Source organism: Podarcis erhardii (assembly GCF_964252035.2).
Source record: "Podarcis erhardii genome assembly, chromosome: 2".
Taxonomy (NCBI): domain Eukaryota; kingdom Metazoa; phylum Chordata; class Lepidosauria; order Squamata; family Lacertidae; genus Podarcis; species Podarcis erhardii.
In genome coordinates, this window is record NC_138498.1 from 109,919,870 (window position 1) to 109,940,784 (window position 20,915).

Sequence of the window (20,915 nt, forward strand, 5' to 3'; positions counted from 1 at the left end):
GGCAAGCGGCGTCGTTTGGGCGGCAGCGCCAGCGGCAACTTGCCTCAGATCACCTGACACGGACCCGCCGCCGTGGCTACCTTACCGTAAATACCCCAGCCCAGGCAGCAGCAAGAAGAAGCTGGCAGCGGCGGCAGGTTAGGGGTTAGGGGCGCAAATTACTTGCCTTGCCCCGGGTGCTGACAACCCACGCTACACTGCTGCCCTGACCACAATCACCTAGATGTGGCGGGGGACAATATGGATGCACACACTAGCTCTGCCCCCTCCGTCACAACTCTTTACCTTCCAACTCATTGAAAGGAAGCATCTGAACTGGAAGTCTTTTATATCCAGGGATTTAGAATGAAAGAACACAGCAGCAAATGATCTGCCCTGTGCTGGAATATAGGAAGTGGTCTTATACTGAGTCGGGTCATTGGTTCAGCTATCTCGGTATTCTCTGCAGTGAATGACAGGCAGAAATCTCTCTCAACTTTACCTGGAGAAGCTGGAAAATGAACCTAAGGACCTTGTGCAAATGCTCCTTCACGTTTATTCCCTTTTCACGTAAACCACTTACAGATTTGTTTATTATGTTAATCAATCTATTTTTAAATAAAGAAAGAAGTTTAAAAAAAGTGAAAGAAAAGATGTACAGTACAGGGTGGGAGAGGAGATGTTGCGCATCTTTTTTCAGGAGATGAACAGCTGGGCGGCCATCTGTCATGAATGCTTTAACTGAGATTCTCGCATTGCAGGGGGTTGGACTAAACAACAACAACAACAACAACAACAACAACAACGTATTTTTCGTTCTACAAGACGCACCAGACCATAAGACGCACCCAGTTTTTGGAGGAAGAAAACAAGAAAAAAAATATTCTGAATCTCAGAAGCCAGAACAGCAAGAGGGATCACTGCGCAGTGAAAGCAGCAATCCCTCTTGCTGTTCTGGCTTCTGGGATACCTGCACAGCCTCCATTCGCTCCATAAGACACACACACATTTCCCCTTACTTTTTAGGAGGGATAAAGTGAGTCTTATAGAGCAAAAAATACAGTATTTTATTTATGTCCTGCCCTCCCCAGCTGAAGCCGGTCTCAGAGCGGCTAACAACAGTAAAAATAACACAGTTTACATAAAATCACAATCATTTAATTGAAATACATTCTAAAATCAATTCATTCTAAAATCAATTCAAAGTCAAATTAATGGCAACCATTGGGCTAGAGTTCTATGAGGATTACAGAAGAAGAGAGGGGGTCAGGCTGTGTCTTGGCCAAAGGCCTGGTGGAACAGCTCTGTCTTGCAGGCCCTGCGGAAAGATGTCAAGTCCCGCAGGGCCCTAGTCTCTTGTGACAGAGCGTTCCACTAGATCGGGGCCACGGCCAAAAAAGCCCTGGCTCTGGTTGAGGCCAGCCTAACCTCCCTGTGGCCTGGGACCTCCAAGATGCTTTTATTTGAAGATCATAAGATCCTCCGTGGGACATGCCAGGAGAGGCGGTCCCGTAGGTACGAGGGTCCTAGATGACCCGTGGGGATCCCTTAAAACTCTACAGTTCTATGAGTCTATGATTTGGGGAAGCATATTAAAAAGTAGAGACATCACTTTGCCAACAAAGGTCCATATCGTAAAAGCTATGGTTTTCCCAGTAGTGATGTATGGAAGTGAAAGCTGGACCATCAAGAAGGCTGATCGCCGAAGAATTGATGCTTTTGAATTATGGTGCTGGAGGAGACTCTTGAGAGTCCCATGGACTGCAAGAAGATCAAACCTCTCCATTCTTAAGGAAATCAGCCCTCAGTGCTCACTGGAAGGACAGATCCTGAAGCTGAGGCTCCAATACTTTGGCCACCTCATGAGAAGAGAAGACTCCCTGGAAAAGACCCTGATGTTGGGAAAGATGGAGGGCACAAGGAGAAGGGAACGACAGAGGACGAGATGGTTGGATAGTGTTCTCGAAGCTACCAGCATGAGTTTGACCAAACTGTGGGAGGCAGGAGTGCCTGATGTGCTCTGGTCCATGGGGTCACGAAGAGTTGGACACAACTAAACGACTAAACAACAACAACATGATTTGGGGACAGCAAAATCAGAAGGCAGAATGTCGCAATGCCACTGTCCACAGGATCCAGGACATTTTGGACATGTAGGCAAAGAAAATATGAGTGTATTTGATCTTGTTCAGAGAACTGAATGTACCCTCACCCCACTCTATGATAAGGGAGTTCCAAGACTCCCAGAGTAATGTGTGCCAGCCGGTTTGTTTGCGCATGCTGTGATCTCGACTACGTTTCAAACTTTCAAAAGGTTGTCTGTGTGATTTCAAGGCCCACCCGTCGTCTTTCAATCCACCTTCTGAAGTGAGGGCTAATCTCTGGAGGATAGATGTGTTCTGTTATTGGGATAAAAACCAGTTTGCCCACAAATGAGAAGTCGCTTTCTCTCTGTTGGCGCCAACAGGACACGGCTTCTACTTGAGGACCACTGAAAGCTAGCCATGGCTCGGATTGGGCTACTTGCTTCCTGTTTTTCCTCTGCTTCCTAGCAGGAGGTAAGCCCAACCAACATTGGAAACGTACGGAAACCAGAGCGCACGGAAACGCCACAGCAGTACCTATTTATCTACTTGCACTGGAGTGCTTTCGAACTTCTAGGTTGGCAGGAGCTGGGACAGAGGAATGGGAGCTCACTCCGTTGCAGGGATTCGAACCGCCAACCTTCCAATTGGCAAGCCCAAGAGGCTCTATGGTTTAGACCACAGCGCCACCCGCGTCCCTGGTGATGCTGGTCCTCATTTTCAGTGTTGGAGATAGTATGCCCCTGGATACCTGTTTGCTAGGAGTCACAGGTAGGGAGAAAGCCAACACTCTCTGATCCTGTTTGGGGGCTTGCCATAGGCATCCCATAGGCCACTGTGAGATAAGGATGGTTCTTTGGATAGAAACATGGAAGGACAGCTCAGTTGGTTAGAGCGTGGTGCTGATAACACCAAGGTCACAGGTTTGATCCCCTTAGGGGGCATTTGCACATTCCTGCATTGCAGCGGGTTGGACTGCAGCCCTCCAGATATTTTGGCCTACAACTCCCATGATTCCTAGCTAACAGGATCAGTGGTCAGGGGTGATAGTCCAAAACATCTGGGGATGCCTGGACTGGATGATCCTCAGAGTCCTTTCCAACTCTACAATTCTGTGACTTTTTCTCTTCTCAATTAAGATGGGAAATCAATAGGAAATGTGTTTGGAAGGGAAGGGAATAGGGTATGAACTAATGAACATGCAAGAAGTAAGTAATTATGGATTATTATTACCTTACTAAGGGAACTTCTTGGAGATAAAATTGAATACACTGGGCCGGAGGAAGAATATTCTGAGTCTCTAGTGATAACAACAATTGAAGAGCACCTTTTGGACCTTTTGCGTGGAAAGGAAAATGAACAAACTTGGAGACTGAAGATTGAGGAAGCACCGCCTAACAGATTGAGGAATACCTGGACCTTGTCTTGGAGTGAACATTCTGAATGCTTTGAACAATCTGAATATACATAATGGACCGATGGAGAATCGGAAGTCCTTTCTATCTCTTTACCTTATGCCTCTTTCTGTCTCTCCTTTTTATTATATTCAGCGTTTGTGCTTTTTGTTTTTGGCTGATTTCATTTTTGTTTAAGTTGTATTTCGTTTTCTGATGTCCTCTACTCCGAGTTGAGGAGGATGCTCACAGGAAGGTCATGGAGGACTGACGAAGGACCTTGCGTGAGAGGCAAGGAAGGGAAGAACTCCCAGGGTGGGAGGCTGGGAGAAGCAATGGAAGCTCCCAGGTGAGAGCTGGGAGGCTCCACACCCTTTTTGTGCGAGAAAAGGGTCAAGATCTACTAATACAGGACTCTCTCTTTTCCCTCCTCTTTTCTCTCTTTGTTTTCTCTTTGTTTTCTCTATTTTAATTTAGATTCATTTTTTTAATTGTATTATATGCTGAAAACTTTCAATAAAAAATCAGGTTTTTTAAATTTTTTTAAGTTACACGGTGTTTGCAGTAAGGAATCCCTCTGTCCACACAAACGCTGGGCCAAAACCTCTTCCCGAACCCCCTGCTTCCAAAAATAGACTCCTGCAAAAAAGAGGGGCTATTTGTTTTTGTTTTATGCTTTCGGGGTGGGTTGGGGGTGGGGTTTGGATGAATTTATTTGACATTTTCCAGAGCAGTAAAGGTAAAGGGACTCCTGACCATTAGGTCCAGTCGTGACCGACTCTGGGGTTGCGTGCTCATCTCCCTCTATAGGCCGAGGGAGCCGGCATTTGTCCGCAGACAGCTTCCGGGTCATGTGGGCAGCATGACTAAGCCGCTTCTGGCGAACCAGAGCAGCGCACGGAAACACCGTTTACCTTCCCGCCGGAGCGGTACCTATTTGTCTACTTGCACTTTGATGTGCTTTTGAACTGCTAGGTTGGCAGGAGCAGGAACTGATCAACGAGAGCTCACCCCGTCGCGGGGATTCGAACCACCCACCTTCTGATTGGCAAGTCCTAGACTCTGTGGTTTAACCCACAGCGCCACCCACATCCCATTTCCAGAGCAGAGTTCCAGTCAAATCAAACTCGTTGAAGATGAGCCTGCCTGTTGTTTTATAATTGTCCTTAAATACCGGTAGGTTTGTGTTTTTCAGGGAACCAGACACCCAAATATTTTATTTTCTTTACCACTGTTATTTCTGTTTTGCTTTGTAACTGATCTATTTGTTCTCCATTCAAATTTTTTACCATCGTTTTTGTTTTATTCTTGTTAATTTTCAGTCCTGCCAACAAACCAAATTCTTCAATTACTTTTAATGCTTCTGCTGTCAAGATTTGTGGTTCCTGTAATGTCAAAACTATATCGTCAGCGAAGGCTTTGACCTTGTATTCTTTTTCTCCACACTTTATCTCTGTAATTCTTTCTGTCTCTCTTATATTTTGAAGTAATGCTTCCAGTATTTGTTTTTGTTTTATGCTTTCCGGGGGGGGGGGGGGGGTTGGATGAATTTATTTGACGTTTTCCAGAGCTGAGTTCTAGTCAAATCAAACTCCTTGAAGATGGGCCTGCCTGGCAAGCTGTTGTGTTCCGTCATGGAAGGAAGTCAAGATACAGGTATGAAAAACATATGCGTTGCAGGGGGTTGGACTAGATGACCCTCGGGGTCCCTTCCAACTCTACCATTCTATGAAAACAGCAGCATCCAGATGCAAAAAAGAATGATCAGCAGACTTGGGGGGGGGGGGCGGACTCTATGATTTGCAGCACTACCAAAACAAACCCTTAAAAAAAAAAAATCCAAATAGGATTTCCTTCCTTCTTTTTCTTTTAAGAATGGGGCAGACCCACTGGTGTCCATTATTAAGGACAGTCAGTCCTATATTATGAATAAACAAGAAAGCAAATGAGAGAGATATATACCAGCAGTTGCCAGTCTCAGAAGAGCCAAGATTTAGGAAGTGGGAGGATTTTTTGATATTTCACTTGGGAGGGTCTTACATTTCATAGACCAGCAATGATCTTTTGGCTCATCCCCAAGAGAACATGTTGATCTTTGGAGTGTAGGTGTAGATTTTTTAAAAAATAAACAACCACCACCACCGAGCAGTAGTTTCATTCAGTCTGTCAAATGGGGAACATACTCTTCCTCAGGGCTCGGGGGCCAATCGTGGTCCAGCCATGGCTACTTGTAGTCTATGTTTTCCTCTGCCTCATATCAGGAGACCTGTCAAAAGGTAAGGTGACGTCTGCCAGCCAGTGCCATTACTCCCCCCTTCCCCCTGCCAGGCTTCACTTTCCTGTCTCTTCTTAAAAAGTGACAAACCCCCAAGCTGCTCTGAATTTGGAAGATAATTTGCAAGAGCGATGTTAAGTTTCTGCAGAGATGTTTTCGGGTGTGGGGGGATGGGGAACTAGCTGAGAAAAGGTTTGCTGCCTTTGGAGAGCACACACATATTGGGATGTCTGAAGAGGAAAAGGGAGTGGAAATCGCTCCAGTTCAGGTGTTCATCTGTGTTCAGGAATGGAAATATGATCCGTGTTATTTCTCTCTGTTTCATTTTTATGTTTTCAAACAGCACATGACGGTTCTCTTACATTGTTTTGATATTTTCTTTGCCATTGAAACGAATGTAAGTTGCGAAAATGGTTCCGCAATTTATGCAGCTTGCTTTGAATAGTGAGATGACTAACACAGCACTTGTCAGAAACCGAACACCAGTACAACGGAAACAGCGCTGGTTGTGATGAGTATGGGTTGGAATGCAAACTGCTGCCATTTTACATCCCTACAGACCTACGCTCCATGGAGGCGAAGGCGGCTCACTGTTAGCATGATGTTGATTAACTTTCAATGTACTTGTTGTGGTGACGTGTGCAAAAGGTGGAGGGGCTTGCAGATTGCGTGGGAATCTAAAAAAACATACATCTCTCTGTGCTCAGAGGCACATTGATGTCTTCTTCCCCCTGAGGTTCATTTTAGTAAAGGTCATTGTGGCATGTTTAGAAAGGTTTTGCCCAATATTATTCTGAAACAATTAGCTTTAATCTACCAAACTGGATGCCTGCTACGTGCTAAGTCCACGACAATTATGTGCTTTTATGGGAAAATATCAAGTCATGCTTTGAGGGAACAGTGTCCCTTTTTGTGTGTGTGTGTGTGGGGGGGGAAACATCGCCTTAGGTTGGGATCACCAAAGTTACAGGTGACAATAGCTTCCAATTCTTGAAATACAATTTTTGAAAATGTACCCAAGAGAAAGTGTGTCTCTACCCTGGTGATAGTCCAAGAGAGTTATCCCAGTGTGTTTCTGAGCACAATTCAAAGTGTTGGTGCTGACCTTTAAAGCCCTAAACGGCCTTGGCCAAGTATTACTGAAGGAGCATCTCCACCCCCATTGTTCTGCCTGGACACTGAGGTCCAGCTCCGAGGGCCTTCTGGTGGTTCCCTCACTGCGAGAAGTGAGGTTACAGGGAACCAGGCAGAGGGCCTTCTCGGTAGTGGCACCTGCCCTGTGGAACGCCCTCCCAGCAGATGTCAAGGAAATAAACAACTATCTGACTTTTAGAAGACATCTGAAGGCAGCCCTGTTTAGGGAAGTTTTTAATAGAATCATAGAATCATAGAATCATAGAGTTGGAAGAGACCACAAGGGCCATCGAGTCCAACCCCCTGCCAAGCAGGAAACACCATCAGAGCACTCCTGACATATGGTTGTCAAGCCTCTGCTTAAAGACCTCCAAAGAAGGAGACTCCACCACACTCCTTGGCAGCAAATTCCACTGTCAAACAGCTCTTACTGTCAGGAAGTTCTTCCTAATGTTTAGGTGGAATCTTTTTTCTTGTAGTTTGGAACCATTGCTCCGTGTCCGCTTCTCTGGAGCAGCAGAAAACAACCTTTCTCCCCCCTCTATGTGACATCCTTTTATATATTTGAACATGGCTATCATATCACCCCTTAACCTCCTCTTCTCCAGGCTAAACATGCCCAGCTCCCTTAGCCGTTCTTCATAAGGCATCGTTTCCAGGCCTTTGACCATTTTGGTTGCCCTCCTCTGGACACGTTCCAGTTTGTCAGTGTCCTTCTTGAACTGTGGTACCCAGAACTGGACACAGTACTCCAGGTGAGGTCTGACCAGAGCAGAATACAGTGGCACTATTACTTCCCTTGATCTAGATGCTATACTCCTATTGATGCAGCCCAGAATTGCATTGGCTTTTTTAGCTGCCGCGTCACACTGTTGGCTCATGTCAAGTTTGTGGTCAACCAAGACTCCTAGATCCTTTTTACATGTACTGCTCTCAAGCCAGGTGTCACCCATCTTGTATTTGTGCCTCTCATTTTTTTTGCCCAAGTGCAATACTTTACATTTCTCCCTATTAAAATTCATCTTGTTTGTTTTGGCCCAGTTCTCTAATCTGTCAAGGTCGTTTTGAAGTGTGATCCTGTCCTCTGGGGTGTTAGCCACCCCTCCCAGTTTGGTGTCATCTGCAAATTTGATCAGGATGCCCTTGAGTCCATCATCCAAGTCGTTGATAAAGATGTTGAATAAGACCGGGCCCAAGACAGAACCCTGTGGCACCCCACTAGTCACTCTTCTCCAGGATGAAGAGGAACCATTGATGAGCACCCTTTGGGTTCGGTCAGTCAGCCAGTTACAAATCCACTGAGTGGTAGCATAGTCAAGACTGCATTTTACCAGCTTCTTTACAAGAATATCATGGGGCACCTTGTCAAATGCCTTGCTGAAATCAAGGTAGGCTACATCCACTGCGTTCCCTTCATCTAGCAGGCTTGTAATTCTGTCAAAAAACGAGATCAGGTTAGTCTGACATGACTTATTTTTCAGAAATCCATGCTGACTATTGGTGATCACAGCATTCCTTTCTAGGTGCTCACAGACTGTTTGCTTAATGATCTGCTCCAGAATCTTCCCTGGTATTGATGTCAGACTGACTGGGCGGTAATTATTTGGGTCCTCTCTTTTCCCCTTTTTGAAAATAGGGACAACATTTGCCCTCCTCCAGTCTGCCGGGACTTCGCCTGTTCTCCAGGAATTCTCAAAGATGACTGCCAGTGGTTCTGAGATCACATCTGCCAGTTCTTTTAATACTCTTGGATGCAGTTCATCTGGCCCTGGAGACTTGAATACATCTAAACTAGCCAAGTATTCTTGTACTATCTCCTTAGTTATTCTGGGCTGTGTTTCCTCTGCTGAATCATTTGCTCCAAATTCTTCAGGTCGGGCATAATGTTTGATGTTGTTGCTGCAATAAAACGCTGCAATAAAAACGCTGCAATAAAATATGTCTCTGTCTCTTTAACAGCAGATGGCTTGGTCTGCCGGCAGTGTCTCTCTATGTGGCCAATGTCACCGTGCATTCCATTTAAAAATTTCTGCCAAGTCCGTGGTGGTGCCTGCTTCACCCTGAAAGTCTTGGGGGGTAAGGAGCCTTTCTGGAGGTCATGCATTCTCTAAGTGCCACCCTTTTATAGAACTGGCACTCTGCTCCCAGGCATCCCTTGAACTATGCTGTCTCAAAGCGTTGGAATTGAAAGCAAGCCTCACATGTTATCTCATTGGACGAGATCCAGTGGAGTCCACCCACTGAGGTCACGGAACTTAATTTCAGTGGGTCTACACTGAGTATGAGTTGCCTGGATATCACCAAATATTTTTATGCCAACCTGGTAAGGCAGGCTGTTTTCAAAATTATGCACATCCCAGTATAATTCCTCTTCACACTGGAGAGCCAATGTGGTGTAGTGGTTAAGAGCAGTGGACTTGTAATCTGGTGAACCGGGTTTGCTTCCCCGCTCCTCCACATGGAGCTGCTGGGTGACCTTGGGCAAGTCACACTTCTCTGAAGTCTCTCAGCTTCACTCACCTCACAGAGTGTTTGTTGTGGGGGAGGAAGGGAAAGGAGATTGTTAGCCATTTTGAGACTCCTTAAGGGGAGTGAAAGGTGGGATATCAAGTCCAAACTCTTCTTTTTTATTATTGTCTTTATACCAATCACCAGTGAAGATGTTATTGGTTATTTTGTATATTCAGTCTTATGGTTTCTTGGCACTAACACTGGATGGTGTTGCTGTTTTTCAAAGCAGCTTTGATGGCTAACAATTCATTTCCTCCAGTTCCATAGTTAATTTGTGTCCTTTCATGTAGGCTCCTGTCTCTTTTGTAAAACTGTAATATGCCTTATATTAATGGTATAGTACAATTTATTACATTCTCTAGAAAGAAATTGCGATAGCCCTTAAAGGGGGGGGGGGAAGGTTTATATGACACACACGACAAGATATTTATGCTAAGTAAGCTGCACATTGTGGTGTTACGTTGGTCACAATAAATGTTGCATGTAAAACATATTTCAGATAAAATCTCGTCACATTTTCTTAATGCTAAGAACCTCAAAAAAGAGATAAAAATTTAAAAATATAGATTTTTCTCTTCATTTGTTGTGTGCTGGGGGGGGGGGGGGTTGTGACCAATGCAACGTGCTCACCCAACTAAGCTCATCCGATTTTATTCCTAATGTAAAAATTATTGTCAGTTCACTAAATGCGAAACCAAAACTTTCAGTACAGTAAAGGGTCATTAAACTATTGTCTATTTCCTTGGAGAGGTCTTTAACTAATCTTTAGAAAAGAATTAGAGAGGTTCTGAGTCATCTTGCATGTCATGCTCCTGGTTACTTTACTCATGTGTAAAATGCCATTTCGAAAAGCTGTTGCCAGATAAGGAAAATTTGGAAAGTTATCTTTAAAATAACGCAGAACATGTTAACTCTATATGAAAAAAATGGGTTTGTAGGTGGACATTTTCTTGGAATTTCCCTAATACAAACACTCTCTCCCTCTTCCCAATTCCAGAAAAGCGGTTGGAGAAACTTATGCTAGGTTGCGAAGAGGATGCAAAGCACAAATGTGGAAGTCAGTGGAGGCACCCCAAAACTGATTTCCATTACATATTTAGCTGCTGCTCTAATAAAGACAACTGCAATTGGAAACCCTGGATCCGTCCATGGTAACCCCTTTCTCTGGAATTGCCATAAAAGTTCATTCCATTTTCACAGAGTAATCAGGCAACTTCATTGTCAGCTCACTGTATTCCAGAGTTTTCTGTGTTCTCCTCCCATTCCCCCTCCCCATTTTGTTTGCCACCATAGAATGCAGTTACAGCACCAGCCTGCCCAGTGTGTTAAGGCAAAGCACTATTGATTATGTTTCTGGTTCACTGTGCCTTTAATCAAAAGCTTCCTGTTTTCAGGTTGTGGCCCTCTTCTTCCTTTCCCTTCAGTGCTGCTGGGAGACTAATGATGAATGGTTCCTCCACATTTAGCTGGCAATACCCAAACCACTTACCTAGGAGTAAGAATCCCTGAAATAAATGGTGTTTGCCCTCCTAGGTGTGTGACATCATACTGGGTTCATAAGGCAGCGGGGAAGTGAGCAAAGTGGTGGCACAGGGATAAACAGACCGTAAACGTCCGGGGACCCTGTGTGATCGGCACAAAAGTGGTGTTAGCGGTGGGATTCGAACCCATGCCCCCGAAGAGACTGGAGCCTTTTGTGGCGATCACACAGGGTCCCCGGATGTTTAACGGTCTATTGATCCCTGTGCCACCACTGTGCTCGCTTCCCCGCTGCCACCAACCCGTTACTCTCGGGTACACACTGAGTCCAGACAGTTGTTAAAATTGAAGCAAATAAGCAAGTTTATTTTATAAGTATTAACAAGTTTATGGTTTCTCAGAATATTCTTGTCAGCTTCTTAACTTTAGTTTCTTTACCAGCCTATACCTTCCTAATACCTTCTGACTGATTATCTCAACTGTTTGACTGACCCCTCTTAACCGATTCTCTCACTCTCCCACATCAGATTAGCCCAACCCACAGACTTATCCTCTCAGTCTCTTCTCTAACTCCAGACTGACTTCTTAACAACTCTAACTCCTCCCCTTGGGTTCCTATTGGTTAGTCATTTTACAATTAGTTAACCCTTTCCTTATGAACCCAGTATGACGTCACACACCTAGGAGGGCAGACGCCACAGGGATGTACTTCTGTGTGGACTTGTATAGGATTATGTTGTTCATCGGCCTCTAATCCCTGTGACAGCGCAGCAGAGGCACTTGACTAAAGCAGGCAAAAGAGAGTAAGTCCTACTGAACAAACCAGTATACAACTGGTATATGCTTGGGAGCTAGTGTAGGGAGGAGATGGACTTTTAAAGCCCTAAACAGCCTCGGTCCTGTATACCTGAAGGAGCATCTCCACCCCCATTGTTCAGCCCGGACACTGAGATCCAGCGCTGAGGGCCTTCTGGCAGTTCCCTCATTGCAAGAAATGAGGTTACAGGGAACCAGACAGAGGGCCTTCTCGGTAGTGGCGCCCACCCTGTGGAACACACTCCCATCAGATGTGAAGGGAATGAACAGCTATCCTATCTTTAAAAGACATCTGAAGGCAGCCCTGTTCAGGGAAGTTTTTAATATTTAACACTGTATTGTTTTTAACACATGATTGGGAGCCGCCCAGAGTATTATTATTATTATTACAGTGGTGCCCCGCAAGACGAACGCCTCGCAACACTGAAAACCCGCTAGACGAAAGGGTTTTCCGTTTTGGAGGCGCTTCGCAAAACGAATTTCCCTATGGGCTTGCTTCGCAAGACGAAATGTCTTGCGAGTTCCTGTGGGTTTTCCCCCCTCCCCCCCTTTTCCTAAGCTGCTAAGCCGCTTATCAGCTGATCCGCTGATAAGCCGCTTAACAGCTGATCCGCTAAAAGCCGCTAAACCGCTAATAGTGCTAATCCGCTAAGCTGTCAATGGGCTTGCTTCGCAAGACGAAAAAACCGCTGTACGAAGAGCCTCACGGAACGAATTAATTTCGTCTTGCGAGGCACCACTGTATTATGATTGATCTTGCTGCTTTTCACTGCCTTTAAAAAAACAAAAAACAAAACCCAGTGCACATTGGTCTCTTTACAGGAAGAACTTTGATAATGAAGAAATAAGCCAGTTTGAAAAGCTGAAAAGCACTGAGGCGCCTGTGACAACATCGAAGGGACCAATTCAGAATTTGGATGGCAGCAGTGCCGCCATTTAAAGTCGCCTAGCGTTGGTGTTAGAAACTGGTGATTCTGAAATCCAGAATGATTCCTGCAGTTCAGTGGCGTGTCTCGGAGGCAAAACATCCTCGGCTTAAGAAATGAAAGGAAACTAATGTTTAATAAAACAATCAATAGGTGTAATGCCGTTAGATGCGTGTGTTTTTCTTGCATCCACTAGTCCATTAAACTTGGAGGGCCTCTAGCGCCATTGATTAATGCTTAGCAACAACAGTCGCCTTCAATGGCCTGGTTTGCAGTCAGCAGTCAGTTAGTGGCCCTTATTCTGATTGCCCCTGCTATGAACCTAGCAACCTTTGCTGTTATCTGCTCATTTTGATCTGATAGAAGAAAGGACATTGTGGCAGTGGTTGAGCGCCCTGGGATGGTTAGTACGAGTGGGGTGAGGATCGCATTCCTCAGGTCTTTGTAGAGAGTGCAAGACAGGAGGACGTGTGCCGCTGTTTCGGTGCTACTGTCTCCACAGGGGAAAAGATGTTTCTCAGGCGGGATCTTTTGGAATCAACCCTCAAGTACCGTAGATGGCAAAACATCCAGTCTTGCAAGTGTAAAAGCACACCTGTATTTTGGGATAATAAGTTTGTGCAGATATGGGGCCAGAGAATCAAAATGGAGAGGTGGAAACTGAACGTACCAAGGGCAGAATTTCCTTATAGTGGTCAGGTTGTTCTGATGCTCGATATCTTTTAGACGTTGACCAGTTACCGTATTTTTCGCCCAATAGGATGCACCGTCCCATAAGGTGCACCTAGTTTTTTTGGGGGGGAAACAAAGAGGGAAAAAATTATTCCCCCCCCCCCAGGCGCGGGGCTGGGGCGGGGGAAGCCCAAGCTTCCCCGACCCCAGCCCCCAGAACAGGCAACTCTCCGCAAGCCATGGGAGCCCAGCGCAGGGCTCCTGTGACTTGCGGAGAGCTGCACGAAGTCTGGACGCGCTGAGCTCAGCGCGCCCGGGCTTCAGCATGCAGGCAACTCTCCCCACGGCTTGCGGAGAGTTGCGCGAAGCCTGGAGAGCGAGAGGGGTCGGTGCGTACCGACCCCTCTCGCTCTCCAGGCTTCAGCGAAAGCCTGCATTCGCCCCATAGGATGCACACACATTTCCCCTTCATTTTTGAAGGGGAGAAAATGCGTCCTATGGGGCGGAAAATACGGTAGACTGTTTGCTTTAGGACCACTATGCACTATTATACTAACAAACTGTGGGAGGCAGTGGAAGACAGGAGTGCCTGGCATGCTCTGGTCCATGGGGTCATGAAGAGTCGGACACGACTAAATGACTAAACAACAACAACATGCACTATTATTGCATCAAGAATATGCTGCAGGAGCTGGCTTTATTAAATCTGTTTATAGATGACAGTAGGAATTTATTTTTCAAGGACCTGCTAATCGTTGCCATGTCTGCAGCTAGAAACATAACAACACAATATTGTGAACAGCTACTAACTTTAAAGGGATGGTGAGACAGAATATGAAATATTGCCCTTATGGAAAAGGAGCATAGCATCTTTGAGCATGGCTTACTCTGGGAGAATCTACGAAGAGAGTGGAAGACACCTGACAGATATAAGCAATTCTAAACTACTTACAAGCATTTTTTTTGACTATATCATTTACATGATTGTACAGCAGATTCATGGAATGTTTCTTGGGGGGGGGGGTTGAGGGTATATGTTTGGTTTTTTTGGCTACATGTATTTCTAGAAAGGGAATAATAAAGCTAATTATGATAGTAAACATGTTGCAGGAGACACCTGCATTACAACACCAGCCTTAAGCCACTTCCTGCCCAGGAGGAGCCAATGGGGAGCCTGGGTGGGTGGAGTCAGCCGGAGCCAGAAGGCTCTACAAGAAGAAGACATAGCTATGTGGGTTATCACATGGGGCATGAGCAGCAGTTCCTGACAATATCTATAATTTAAATGTCAAAGGTGTGGGGGGGAAATCGGAGATGCAAGTCCTCTTCCTTTTATGCTGGTTTTCTTCCAGGCATCAAACACTTGTCATTTTCATCACAGCAGACAAAGTCACGGCGTAGTTTTTTGTCCGTACTCATCTGTTCGATTCCACATAGCTTTGTTTTTTTGGATATGCACCTCTTATCTACATTTTTCAAGGCACCTCCTGGGTGGGCTGGGGAGGAAAAGGATAGGTGAAAGGACAGGATATGTCCTCAGTACAAGCAAAGTGTGAAGTGTAGCCACTAGTCTCTTTTCGGGAAATAACATATCCTCCAAGTGCCCCAATTTTCAAGTAACAGTCCCGGAATTGCAGAAGCCATCCCATTTTCTGATTTGATCCTGGAATGTCCAGAGGGATTGTAAGTACCCACAAAATAATCCTTACCTTCGTAAATTAATATGGTCAAGCAGTATCCATCAGGGATTGTGCAGGTAAATGGAGGCCAGCACATCTTCTCGGAGTCTGGATTAGTAATTCTGCAGTGGTGGCATGTTATGGCTTCTGCTGCAAAAGAGACACATTGTTGTAACTCTTCCTTGCAGACAACATCCCTAATGTGGTGTCAGGATGCTGTCAGCAGCCCCCGGCTGGTTGCCCAGGAAAGTATAAAGACAAGGGAAAGTTTCTTACCATCCTTTTTTATTTCAATCTTTAGAGAGAGAGGCTGTAGAATGCAGCCTCTTGGATAATGGCGTTGTCCCGAGTGAATCTCCACCCGCCCTGTCTCTCCCACTTCCCCATCCGTTTCCTCTGCTGGTGCTGCTATGTGCCCTCTGTCTTAGAGCTCTTTGCTCTCCTACTTTTAAGGCTCACCTGCTTCTGGGAGACAGAGGATCTGGAATGCTTTCCAATGACGGCTGGGTGCTGTTCTGGCTCTCCCAGCTTCTCCCCTCATCTGCCTTTGAGCTACAACCTCCCTCAAACCCCTGTTGTAAATCTAAACCGTCTTCTACTTCCTCCTCCCTGGAAGGGTCAGCCTGGGGAGGCGGTCTCCACCATTCCTCCTCTGCTAGTCCCAGACACGTGGGAAAGATATAAGAAGAGTTTTCTTCTGCCAGATGAAAGGTCCCAAACATCCACCGAGCTCAGCATCTTGTATGTGTTTTTGTAGCCACTAGCCAGATGTTTCTCCAACATATTTATTTCCACCCTGAAATGTCAACACAGATAGACATGGTCTGAGAGGGAAAGGAAGAGTTTGGGAGGATGGTGGTAGTGCCTATCCACCCATGAGGCAAGGTGAGATGACCTCAGGCGGCAGGAGCCACAAGGGCAGCAGATCTGGCCTTCAAAGAATGCATTGTTCAGTACTGCTGCCGCTGCCAGAACAGCAGTGCCTCCTTGGAGCTCAGAAGCCCACCCTCAATGCCGCCTCTATAGCATTCTCTTGGCAAACTAATGCCAGCGTACTGGAAGAAGCAAAAATCACCAGTGTTGGAGCAATGATTCTTCAACATCAACTTCGTTGAACCGGTCATGTTGTGCGGATGCCTGATGATCGTCTTCCAAAGCAACTACTCTATTCTGAACTTAAGAATGGAAAGCGTAATGCTGGTGGTCAACAAAAGAAGTTTAAAGACTCTGCCAAGGTAAATCCTTAAAAATGTAGTATAAACACACACAATTGGGAAACACTGGCCTGCGAGTGCCCCAAATGGAGAACAGCCTTTACCAAAGGTGTTGTGGGCTTCGAAGACGTTCGAACTCAGGGAGAGAAGGAGAAACGAGCTAAGAGGAAGGCACGTTTGGCAAACCCTCACTGTGATCAGCTGCCACCCAGAAACCTATGTCCCCACTATGGAAGGTCCTGTGGATCCAGACTTGGCCTCCACTGTCACTTACAGACTCACTTTTAAAACCGTGTTTATGGAAGACAATCTTACTCAACTACGAGTGATCGCCAAAGAAAGACTGGCCTCTTGGGGAATAGGTTGCGCTGCTGGTCTGCCTGGGGGAGAAATGGTGGGGGTCGCCCTCTGGGGTCTCCTGGACACTGCACCTGCTTGCTGGGATTTAGAGCAGGAGGGTACTAAAAGCGATTTCCTTGAGAATGGGCTCCTTGAAACAGGGAGGAAAGCAGATTGTGCCACGTTAAATCAGAACAAATGTGGTTGTGGGATTCATGGTGGGGTAGGAGAGAAGGAGGGTTTATCAGTAGGGGAAGGAGAAAAGGGAATGTTGGATGCAAAATCATGGAGCAGGGGCTAACAGCCATATACCCAAAGGGAAACTGTGGGGAGAAGTGTCTCCGATAGAGAATCAGTGGAAGGGAATGTACCAAATGCCACATCACGGGGCAGGGGATGAAAAAGATGTATCTTCATTCCAGATCTGAAAGGAACCTATCTTCTAGTGTGGCCACCTGTTTCAGACACCTGTTAAAACCATATTTCTTGCAGCAAACCTATCCAGACGCATACTTTTATTATGTCTTCACTTGTTTGAAATATTACTAATTTTATTGGTCTTTATGCATATATAGAAACGGGAAGACTAATTTTTGTTGGTCTTTCTATATATGTGTGCACACACATATCGTTAGATGAAAACTACTTAGGGATTTTCCTCTTTTGATTAAGCAATCTATGCATCTTATGGTGGACAGACCATGCAACACACACACACACACACACACAAACACACACTCACACTGCAGAAGTAGCCAGAGAACACAAATCTCACATGCTTCTTCTTGTTTGGAAGTTGAAGGGCTATGGTTTCCTCTGCTTGCTCCATGCCCCTCCACTGCACAGCTACCCCTTCTAGCTTCAATCGCAAAGGCCATAAGAAACGATATTAGAGGCTTTTGACCAATCCCAGCTCCTATGCCATCCAGCAACCCTTTCACAGAGCCAGCATGGTGTAGTGGTTAAGAGTGGTTGACTCGTAATCTGGTGAACCAGGTTCGCTTCCCTGCTCCTCCACATGCAGCTGCTGGGTGACCTTGGGCCAGTCACACTTCTCTGAAGTTTCTCAGCCTCACTCACCTCACAGAGTGTTTGTTGTGGGGGAGGAAGGGAAAGGAGAATGTTAGCTGCTTTGAGACTCCTTCGGGTAGTGATAAAGTGGGATATCAAATCCAAACTCTTCTTCTTCTTCTTTACAGGCCTTGTTGGGAAATGAGGTCCAAATGTGGAAAAGCAAGAAAGGCAGCAATGCCCATCAACTTTGGACCCCCCCCCCAGTCCCTGCAAATATTTTATTGGGGGCCGAAGGGACCTGGGACCCTTCGAGTTGGCACCTATGTGACTTACCTCCTGGCATGAGGCAGAGCATAACGCAGACAGCAAGCAGCCAAGCTGGAGCCATACGAGGCTCTTGAATCTCCAGGATGAAGCCGTAACCCATTTTATAGCCCTTTGGTATGAACAGAGAGAATATGAGATTGTGCCACTGGGGCGCCTGTTTTTCTTCTGTGGGCAGTCAGGTTTCTACCACCCTGGCAGCTGGGCAGCTCGGTTGAGTGGAGGAGCCTGGAAAGAGCCATCTATTATATAAGTCCAGATGAAGCCTTATTGGCTTCTCTCAGGTCACCTGATCAACCTGGGCTTGATAGCTGCAGTAACACACAATGGCGCTTTAGGACAGGTAAACGTCTGACCGAGATGACGAACGAGGTTAATCCATCCCAGTTCTACATGTGGCAGATTATATAGTATATCTGTGTTGTTCATAGAATCATAGAATCATAGAATCATAGAGTTGGAAGAGACCACAAGGGCCATTGAGTCCAACCCCCTGCCAAGCAGGAAACACCATCAGAGCACTCCTGACATATGGTTGTCAAGCCTCTGCTTAAAGACCTCCAAAGAAGGAGACTCCACCACACTCCTTGGCAGCAAATTCCACTGTCAAACAGCTCTTACTGTCAAGAAGTTCTTCCTAATGTTTAGGTGGAATCTTCTTTCTTGTAGTTTGGAACCATTGCTCCGTGTCCGCTTCTCTGGAGCAGCAGAAAACAACCTTTCTCCCTCCTCTATGTGACATCCTTTTATATATTTGAACATGGCTATCATATCACCCCTTAACCTCCTCTTCTCCAGGCTAAACATACCCAGCTCCCTTAGCCGTTCCTCATAAGGCATCATTTCCAGGCCTTTGACCATTTTGGTTGCCCTCCTCTGGACACGTTCCAGTTTGTCAATGTCCTTCTTGAACTGTGGTGCCCAGAACTGGACACAGTACTCCAGGTGAGGTCTGACCAGAGCAGAATACAGTGGCACTATTACTTCCCTTGATCTAGATGCTATACTCCTATTGATGCAGCCCAGAATTGCATTGGCTTTTTTAGCTGCCGCGTCACACTGTTGGCTCATGTCAAGTTTGTGGTCAACCAAGACTCCTAGATCCTTTTCACATGTACTGTTCTCAAGCCAGGTGTCACCCATCTTGTATTTGTGCCTCTCATTTTTTTTGCCCAAGTGCAATACTTTACATTTCTCCCTGTTAAAATTCATCTTGTTTGTTTTGGCCCAGTTCTCTAATCTGTCAAGGTCGTTTTGAAGTGTGATCCTGTCCTCTGGGGTGTTAGCCACCCCTCCCAGTTTGGTGTCATCTGCAAATTTGATCAGGATGCCCTTGAGTCCATCATCCAAGTCATTGATAAAGATGTTGAATAAGACCGGGCCCAAGACAGAACCCTGTAGCACCCCACTAGTCACTCTTCTCCAGGATGAAGAGGAACCATTGATGAGCACCCTTTGGGTTCGGTCAGTCAGCCAGTTACAAATCCACTTTTTACCAGCTTCTTTACAAGAATATCATGGGGAATATCATGTTGTTCTCTCTCTCTTATCAGATCAGCCTTTAGCAAGCACAGCATGTGTAAAAGAAACCCAGTGAGCTGTATACACAGGTGGCTCAATTATTACCAAGGAAGCTGAACATTTGGCTTTTAGCTCTATCAAATGGCCATCTCAGCTCTGCCCTTTGCAACCACTGAGCCTCATCTCTATGATACTCTTCAAGGCTCAGGGAAGTTATGTGCTTGGGTAGTGATGTGATTCATCTCAAAAAAGCAACAACCTCCCAAAGGTTTACTGCACTTGCTGCATATGGATTGCTCTGTGTTCCAGAACTAATGCTTGACATGTGGAAAGATAAATGACGAAACAGAATATTCAGAGACGGATGCACGAATTTGATCCAGGACAGAGTGGTCACATGTACACAGAAGGTGCACACACTGCATTTTGTTTTGTGAGGTGAATGTGGTAAATGTAAAGTTGTCACTGTTTGTGGGTTCATCCTACACTGTTAAGTGTATGAGGGAGACTGTTTAGGACTCAGTAAAGCACTGAGGGATGAGGGTCCCTCTGCCGCTGGGTCTGGAATGGTTTCTAGTGATAACATGTCAGCGAACTGTTCTCCTCCTCTTCCATTATTTCCCAGCTTTCCCCCTCATCTTCCTCTGAGGTGTTGAAGGAAGGATCGCAAGTGAGAGAGTGCAATTATGCCCCACTTGTGGGCTGCCCATGGGCAGGGAGTGAGCAGGATGGTGGACTGCACAGGCCTTTGGCGTGATCCACCTGAGCTCAACTTGTATGTTTGTATAAGTGATTTAGATCTGCACTGCAACCCTATGCTTGTTTACTCAGAAATCAGTGGGGCTTAGTCACCCGCATTGTGTAGGATTGCAGCTGGGTTGTGTGCAGTACCAGATCAGCTCATGGTGAGCATGGGTAAAATGAATCCAGTTCTGTTTGAACAGTCTTCACAGATGGCACAAGGGAAGCCGAACATTTTGTTTCTGGTCTACCGAATGGTCATCTCAGCTCTGTCATTTGTAACCATTGAGCCTCATCACTGGATACTCTTCAAGGCACAAGGAAATTCTGTGCTTGGGTTATGATGTAGTTGTGTGTGTGTGTTTTAAAAAAAGCCTAAAAGCTCCCATTCACTGCAGTCGCTGCATACTGATTGCTCTGCTTTGTAGATCTAATGCTTGAAATGTGGGATGATAATAACAGAACAGAACACTTGAGGAGGCCAGATAAGAAGATGGAATCTTGCAGCATGACTTTGATCCAGAACAGGCTGGTAATGTGTACACACAGAAGGTGCACGCGTTAGATTTTATTTTGGGAGACAAATGTGGTAAATATAAATATAAAGCTATCGCTCAGATGGGATTCTTACCTGGGATAAGATAATGTTAGAAATATAATTGATTTAATTGAATATTTGGGTTCCAGGAAAGATAAACAAGCAGCTTTGATATTTATAGATGCTGAGAAGGCATTTGATAATGTGTCTTGGTATTTTATGAAAAGAAATTTAGAACTTATGGATATGGGTCCAATGTTTCTTAATGGTATTCA

At 45.6% G+C, this 20,915-nt stretch overlaps 1 protein-coding gene and 1 long non-coding RNA gene across 4 annotated transcripts; one reads left to right on the forward strand and one right to left on the reverse strand.

The window, feature by feature from the left end:
• Positions 1 to 4,779: 4,779 nt before the first annotated feature.
• On the forward strand, positions 4,780 to 12,757 carry LOC309337278 (uncharacterized protein). 3 transcript variants are annotated; one of them, XR_014154152.1, is made up of 5 exons: positions 4,780 to 5,113; positions 5,651 to 5,733; positions 8,826 to 8,942; positions 10,375 to 10,528; positions 12,495 to 12,757. XR_014154152.1 is itself a non-coding variant. In XM_081854056.1 (4 exons), the coding sequence occupies exons 1-4, from the start codon at positions 5,059 to 5,061 to the stop codon at positions 12,610 to 12,612; spliced, it is 444 nt and encodes a 147-aa protein (XP_081710182.1). In that variant the 5' UTR covers positions 4,780 to 5,058; the 3' UTR covers positions 12,613 to 12,757. The 3 variants fall into 3 exon arrangements, 1 of the variants encoding a protein (XP_081710182.1); XM_081854056.1 differs by lacking the exon at positions 5,651 to 5,733; XR_014154153.1 differs by lacking the exon at positions 4,780 to 5,113 and having other exon boundaries at positions 5,370 to 5,733.
• A 1,393-nt stretch (positions 12,758 to 14,150) lies between these two features.
• On the reverse strand, positions 14,151 to 17,988 carry LOC309337409. Its single transcript, XR_014154267.1, has 3 exons — positions 17,850 to 17,988; positions 14,980 to 15,099; positions 14,151 to 14,766 (listed from the first exon to the last, which is right to left on the reverse strand). It is a non-coding gene; the product is annotated as an uncharacterized lncRNA (long non-coding RNA).
• Between the last annotated feature and the right edge of the window lie 2,927 nt (positions 17,989 to 20,915).

Coding starts and splice junctions, on each gene's coding strand:
- LOC309337278 (XM_081854056.1), top strand. CDS start 5,059: ATGGGCCTGCCTGGCAAGCTGTTGTGTTCCGTCATGGAAGGAAGTCAA. Junction 5,114..8,825: donor GGAAGGAAGTCAAGATACAG/GTATGAAAAACA, acceptor TCTCTTTAACAG/CAGATGGCTTGGTCTGCCGG. Junction 10,529..12,494: donor AAACCCTGGATCCGTCCATG/GTAACCCCTTTC, acceptor GTCTCTTTACAG/GAAGAACTTTGATAATGAAG.